This window comes from Amblyomma americanum, chromosome 10 (genome assembly GCF_052857255.1).
Source record: "Amblyomma americanum isolate KBUSLIRL-KWMA chromosome 10, ASM5285725v1, whole genome shotgun sequence".
In the NCBI taxonomy this organism is placed as follows: Eukaryota; Metazoa; Arthropoda; class Arachnida; order Ixodida; family Ixodidae; genus Amblyomma; species Amblyomma americanum.
Window position 1 is genome coordinate 47,530,032 of NC_135506.1, and position 7,068 is coordinate 47,537,099.

At 47.8% G+C, this 7,068-nt stretch overlaps 1 protein-coding gene across 1 annotated transcript in view; it reads left to right on the top strand.

The window, feature by feature from the left end:
* Positions 1–7,068, top strand: part of LOC144107749 (HEAT repeat-containing protein 1-like) — a 60,381-nt gene that overhangs the window by 40,774 nt on the left and 12,539 nt on the right. The window contains exons 26-32 of the mRNA XM_077640908.1: positions 108–329; positions 1,323–1,443; positions 1,592–1,728; positions 3,512–3,697; positions 5,514–5,654; positions 6,149–6,313; positions 6,899–7,068. The exon at positions 6,899–7,068 is cut by the window's right edge and continues 6 nt beyond it. Of these exons, the coding sequence (XP_077497034.1) occupies positions 108–329; positions 1,323–1,443; positions 1,592–1,728; positions 3,512–3,697; positions 5,514–5,654; positions 6,149–6,313; positions 6,899–7,068 (1,142 nt within the window). The remainder of the gene's footprint in view (positions 1–107; positions 330–1,322; positions 1,444–1,591; positions 1,729–3,511; positions 3,698–5,513; positions 5,655–6,148; positions 6,314–6,898) is intronic.

Below are 7,068 nucleotides of genomic sequence, written 5' to 3' on the forward strand. Positions count from 1 at the left end.
TAGATCTGCACATGAATGAGGTGATGCTTGCTTCGAGTATTTTACTGTGGGAGGTAGCTCCCCCTTGTGAGTATTTGTGTAATCATTGTGCCGTCCTGCCTGTGCAGGCCTGCACCGGAGAGAGCAAGTCAGCTGAGGCCGCGGAGAGCGCAGTGGCGTCGGTGACGCGAGTGTTTGTGGGCGCATTTCCGGACATCCCGGAGCACCGGCGGCTGCCACTGTTTGCCAAGCTAGCCGCGACCCTTGGCGCTGGTGACCACCTCTGGATCCTAGCTGCCCAGATGGCGGAGCACCAAGTCACCAAGATGGGTGGCACGGACATGGACGAGGTGACTTTTGTCAGATGTCGGGACTTCTCGGCGCCTTTAGTTTCCCTCATGCTGTCGTGCCTTTGCCTGCTCAACACCTTAACGGGGTCTCAGTTCTGGCAGTCTTGATGCCATAGGTAAAAGGGCTGGTGGGGTCAGTGCCGTCGATGTGCTCATCAGCTGGAAAGCCTGTCTTGCGCGTCACACCTGGATACCTCGCTTCCCACTTAGACAATGCGCGTATGTGCAAAAAAAAAAAAACACATACTCGTTCCATATTCGCGCTTGTAGTGGAAAAGCGACGCAGCTTGGGATGGGCCTGGATTCATTTCTTTAGGGGCTTAAAGATGTGAGGACACTCTCCTCGCTCTCACTGAAATGGAGAAAAGAAGGGAGAGGGGAAGCCGCTAGGATGGGCCACGGTGGCGATGAAATGCACCCTTGTGTCAGTGTCGTGCTTGGGTGCTCATAAGAGGATGACGATGACAGCAAAACCAAAACTCAGGATGGGGGCGTCAACCCCATCATCCGCGAGGTGCTCGGCGCAATAGACGGGCAGAGGCGGGTTGCGAGCTTGGTCTTGCAGCATGAGTTAGATGCGATGTGAACCTAGTGGGCATACGAGTGACATGTAACACCATTGTTGATGACAAAGAAAGGGGGAAATAAAGGGCTGCTTTCGCGGCTAGTAAGCGTTTTTCTTGCGAGTGATTTGCACCACGTTTTGGAAGGTTCTTAGCATGTTACGAATTTTGGTGGAGCAAAATTTTAGTTTTAGAACGTAAACTATGGATTTGGCCAACTTAAGCCAAGGTTTGGCTGTACACCGTAAAGGTATGTATTTCTACTATTGACATCTGTACTGTGGGTTTGAGTTTTGTGCAGTTGGGTTGACGTGATCTGCATTGCTTGGTAGCTCTGGCTTTGCTGTCGTTTTGTGGCCTGGGCCATATTTATTTGTGTTTGTGGCTTCAACACATACATGACACAGCTTTTTTTTTTTTTTTTTTGCAGAATTCGACGTCGCAGATCCTCGATTTTGGCCTGTCCCTCTGCGGCCAATTTGAAGTGTCTGTACAGATGCAGACAGCGACGCGCCTTCTCCAGCTTGCTGCCACCTTGCCTGCTGTGAAGGGTGTGTGATGCGAGGGGCCTGCTTTGTTAATTTGTTGTCTGTCATGTCTGCTTAAGGAAAATGTTTGGAAGCAGCCTATCGTTAGAACTGTCAGCAAAAACATGAGCAAGTGTTGTAACTGCATGCATTCTAAATGCTTACATCACAGACAGCAGCAATGATTGCGCCAGCCACCCAGAAGTGTTTGACGTGCGGCTGTACTCGGACAAGCAGTTGCAGAGGTTCCGGCTGACTGTCGCCACCTTTGTGGCCAACCTTCTGGGTTCACCGACATTTTTGGGCCAGGTGAGAATTCCCAAAGCTCTCTCACTCGTGAGTTGGTCTCGTGTCAGTTTAAACTTGCCAGCAAGACGGGCAAGTGAGGAAAGTCATGTCAGTGTAATCATGATGGCAATGTGGCATGGTGACAGCAGTTAACCCTGTCTTTTTGTCTCAACGAAAATTTGTCTCATTTCTAAATGTTGCCTGTTCAAAAGAACGTGCATGGTCAGTGAGCTCCGGTGTTATGAATTCTGTTCGAAAAGAAGGCTTTCTTGACAATGGGCCGTTCTGCTTAATTTTGCTGGTGGGCAGAGTTGGGGAATTCGTGGAGGTTCATTACATCCAGGTTTGAGTATATTCACTGTTGTGAAAAAGACTTACTCTTTTTGTCAAACCTTTTTGTTTTGAATGGGTCAGTTGGGAGTACACAGTTGATTGCATTGGGGGTGGTGCCGGTTTAGGAGCGATTGTGAAGGAAAGAAAGGCACAATTACTCTCACTCTTGAATTGCGTCTCAAGGGGGGATGCTTGCTGGGCTAGTGTGGTCAAAATTTTCGATTTCTCAATTTATTCTTTTCTTAAACCTTACGTGCTCATCTGTCTCTTGACTAAAAATTATAGCAAGATATGCAGTGCACATTTAAAAGATGATGGCTTTTTGATGTGTGGTCGTCGAACATTTTGAGCGAATTGCGCTTCCTGGTGGTCTCGACACATTGCTAATTCCTCGTTTTCCCACAACGGAGCACCACCATCTTAGGAGCACCACCGTCTTATCAGAAGATCACAGCTTCTGTTGGTTGCAATGTGGGATTTTTCTGGCCAAAAGCAAAATGATACAAGGTTTTAAAGGAGGCAGACAAGGGAATAAACTTTAACCCTGGTTTTCTCATCATTCACTATTTCTGGGATTGCTGTCACTCGTCCTCTCAACATTCCATAACAGATGAGAGTAGAATGATTGGTTTTTTGCGCAGGGATCCTGACACGTAGAGGCATGCAATAAAGCTAGATTTTTCTGTGTACACTTGTTATAATAGTTTCCGAAAGTTATTTTTGTAAGAAATATTTGCATGTAAATGTGCATGCCGGAACCTTTATTTGCGTCTGTACTGCGCATTTAAAAAGAGAACTAATGGCCTTATTGCTCAGGACAGCGTGAATATTTCGACATAAAAAACTTGCAAACTTTCAACTTAAATATTTAATGCCCCAGGGATGACTTTGTGAGGGTTTTAATTGTAATTAAGCTTAAAATAAAATGCAGTTCTGAACTTGGCATACAGAGTTGCGTATTTTTGCCAAATTTGGTCCCATATCATGCGTAAATAAAGAAAAGTGCGGAGATAGAGAGAAAGAGTCACTGTCAGCGAGCAGCGGCGCCAAGTTAACTTCAGCCACCTGGCAGTCTTGCATGCGTTGACATCACACAGCAGTTTAATAATTAATAATTGGTTTTGGGGGGAAAGGAAATGGCGTAGTATCTGTCTCAACGGAAGGGATAAAGGAGGGAGTGAAAGAAGAAAGGAAGAAGGGGTGCCGTAGTGGAGGGCTCCGTGCACTGACATCGCACAACACAAGGGCGCCTTAGCGTTTTTCCTCCATAAAGACGCAGCCGCCGCGGTCGGGATCGAACCCGGGAACTCCGGATCAGTAGTCGAGCGCCCTAACCACTGAGCCACCGCGGGTGGTCCGTTGGTTTATGCATTTCTCCTTCATCATTTCTCCTGCGTCTTGGATTTGATCCCGCCACCTTGTGCTCGGTGGAATGTCGTCACCTGCCTTTGTTTGCCTCTTCTGCGCCCAGGTGGCAGAACTGCAGGGCAAGGGAGATCTGGGCAGCACAGAGGCTCTGTGTGGCGGGTGCCTGTCGGCCTGCCTGCAGTTTCTGCAGCTGGTCACCCGATGGAGCAACGCACCCAAAGCCACCGCCCAGCACCAGGAACGCTCTTGGAAGGCCCTGTCGGCAAAGCTGCACGACATTGTCCACAAGGTGCGCACATTTTCACACTGCCGTCGAGAGTTGAGAGTAGTAGATGACACCCAATTATTAACAACCGGAGCCAAGGAAGGGTGCAAGTTTAGTTTTGAATAGCGGTGAAACCAAGCAAGGAAACCAGGTACACATCATTCTGTAGTAGTGCTTAATTAAACAAGCGGAGTTGCTAAGTGAAAATTGAGGGCAGATTCTGCTGCGTGGAGAGCAACAGATGTTAGGAGGTTGCAAGAGTTGTTAAGTTCTTATCTGTAGTCACGTGATTTTCTCGATGGCAGGCGGCACCACTTCTCGATAACAGAGCCTACCCCCAGTTAGCCTGTCCAGCTGTGTGTCATGTTTCAGCAAAGACAAGCCTCTAGTTTGACCAGCAGTGTTGATGTTTTATTACACTAAAACACTGTTTTTACATTGTCGAACGCTGCGTTTTCCAAACTGCTGCTGTGTTTGTGAGCTAGTCCCGCTATATAGCTACTGCACAAACCAATGCAATAGAGCTTGGCTGTTAAGTTGCAATTGTGGCAGCACTCCCGCATGGTGCGCTGCAAGTGTCATCTCGCTGTATTGACGCATTTAGCACATGTAGAACGACGCTAGCCAAAGTGGCTGTGCATTCTGTCATCAGTTGACCACCACAGTGTTCGGCGGATTCCGCTGCGCTATGCCCACGCCCCACACGCTTATGGGTGGCACACAAATTTGGTTGCGGCAGTTGGTGCTATAGTTCTATTGCCGCAGCAACGCGAGCGCGAATCGCCAAAGGTGAGAAAAACGAAACTCTGCTGTGGCAGATGGTGCACAGGCAGCAGATTGAAGTGAGGTTGATCAGGTTTGTTCTCTATCATGCCCCCCCCCCCTTTTTTTTTTTGTTGGCTGCAGCTTATAAGATGCAGTTTTCTTCACTGCTGTAGATGAGGATTGTGTAGGACTTCAGTGGCCACCATGAAAACTGCGCAGAAGCGCACACTTACTGCTACTTAGCCCACTCTGCGTGCACCCCCTACTCGCTGCTACCTCCATTCCATCGACAGCTGTTCAAGACGGAGATATCACAGAGTGTTTAGGATGTTGTGTGCGTACTGAATGGTTGCGAAATCCACAAAGCTTTGCAGATTTCACAGAAACTTGTGGTGCTTACAAGAAACAAATAATAAAAATAGCTGACAAAAATGTACAGTTTTTTTTTTCACATGCTGTGTTTGGCTGCTATGCTTCTCAGCAGGCGTTTATTTATTTATTTTTTGCCTTAGTCCCGTGAAAATTGTAACAGCAGGGCTCAACTGTACTTAGTAGAACCTTGGTAATTCGACCCTCATTATTTCGGAAATCCGCATATTTCATACTGCCAGCGCATTCCCAACCAACACCCAAAGAAGTCTGTATATACTGTCAGATGTTCGTTAGTTTGGACACTGGTGGACTTGCACCAGTTATTTCGGCCGGGCTCCCGATAGATGGCAGTGTCAAGGTATGACCCGCACACCCAGCAACTGTTCAGGTAGCCTTCCTTAGTAAAAATAAATTGTATGGCTCATTCTGGGTATGTTGATGTTTGTCCAACAGCAAGTGACACAGCTATTGCTATAAAATTTGATTTAAAATTTTTTCTCGCACTTTAAAAAAATTTTAAAAATTTTCTTGCACCTATAACGTTCCTGCGAATTTTTTTTTTATGGTGCCTTGAATTCCGAATTCACGAGTGTTTATTGTTTTACTATTGTTATTGTTATTATTAGCCTTTTCTTGCTTTTTCCCACTATGTCACTGTCTCATCTTGCCTCTCTTTCTCTCACTCGTGGACTTTGTGTGTCAGGTGAACGGACTGCTCCCGAGCAATCAGTTTGTGTCGGTGGTGCGGTCACTCATGTGCCACGAGCTTCCATCCATCAGGCGTAGCGCCATGGACATGCTGAACGGGAAGCTTGCTGCCAAGGACTACTTTGACAAGGAAGACGTGAGTGTCCATTTTGTCAGCTTCGGCTGTGATGTCTTGGAGTGAATTTGAGGGTTCCTCACTCAGACATTTGCTGTGAGTGCTGTGCTCGCAGGGGGCGCAAGCCCCACACTGCTGTGGTTGGACAATCAGACTGCCAGTGCAAGGTGTAGTGTATTTTTTTTAGCAGAGGACGATCAGGGGTCAAACTTTTACTTAATTCTGAAGAAAAGTTTGTAAGGGCTGTGCTGTTCTAAACGGTAGCTAATTTAATAGATTTTGACCATTGCTGGTTGAATGCCAACGTCTGGGCTTCACACTGTGAAAAGCCTTCTTAGCTGAGTGGTACATGTGCAGATGCTTTGCCCTCCTTATCATTACCTGTATTGTCACAAGCAGTTGTTTTCACGCATAACGCAGTGTGAACAGTGATTAGCCTAGTGGCGAATTTGTACGGCGAGTGGCCGATGGAGCACTGACAGCATGCGGCATGTTTATTGAAATGGTTCCCACAGACGCAGTCTCTTCTGGAGCTGGTTTCCATGCTGCTCCAAGTGGCCCGCGGCAAGTTCGGCACCACCTCTAGCGAAGAGGTGGCGCTCAACCGCCAGACAGCCCTGCTGTCTCTCAAGCTTCTCATCCGGATGCTGGGGCCTGAACACCGGGACACTTTTGCTGAGGTGAGGACCAGGAAGCCAAGCTAGTGGCAAAGTGAGACTGCTGCTTTATCAGTGTAACAAGGCAGATTATTTTAGCTCAAGCACAGAGTGCTTCGTAATTGCCTGCAGGTTCTGAGGAGTGTGGTCATTGGCACCAAAGCTCAAAATTTTTCTCTCCCTTTTCACCATTGTCACCATGGGTGGTCACCACGGCTTGTCACCGGCGTCACCATTATCACCATGGACCAAGGTCACCATAGGTGTCCTTTTTGCTTCATAAGGAGCAAGACGGTGGAGTGTCAAGGCATTTGTGACTCAGAGGAACTCACCCGTAGCCTCTGTGAGAACAGTGGCATCTGCTATGCAGTCATCTTTTGATAAATCAAACTCGAAGGTGACCAAGAATTTGTTGGAATTAAGGAAGCCCATTTAATGTGTTTGACGGTTGTGGAACTAAAACTGAGACGTCAGTTCAAACAAACTGGAAGTTTGAGTTAACAGTAGTCCGCTGCAGCATGGTTGAGATTCTCCGTGTAGCCGGTTCATTGACATGCATTCTGAAAGCTTGCACGTGCTCATCCCCACATTGTCTCCCATACCGTGCAGACGTACGACCTGGTGCATCAGCTGTTGTCTGACCGGCGGCTGAACCCCCTTCTGCTGAGCAGCGCGCTGCTGTGTTTTGCCGAGCTGTGTCACAGCCTGGCGACGCCCACCATCGCCCACTTTGGCCGTCTCATGCCCCTCTTCCTTGGCATTCTGCAGCAGCCGCCCCA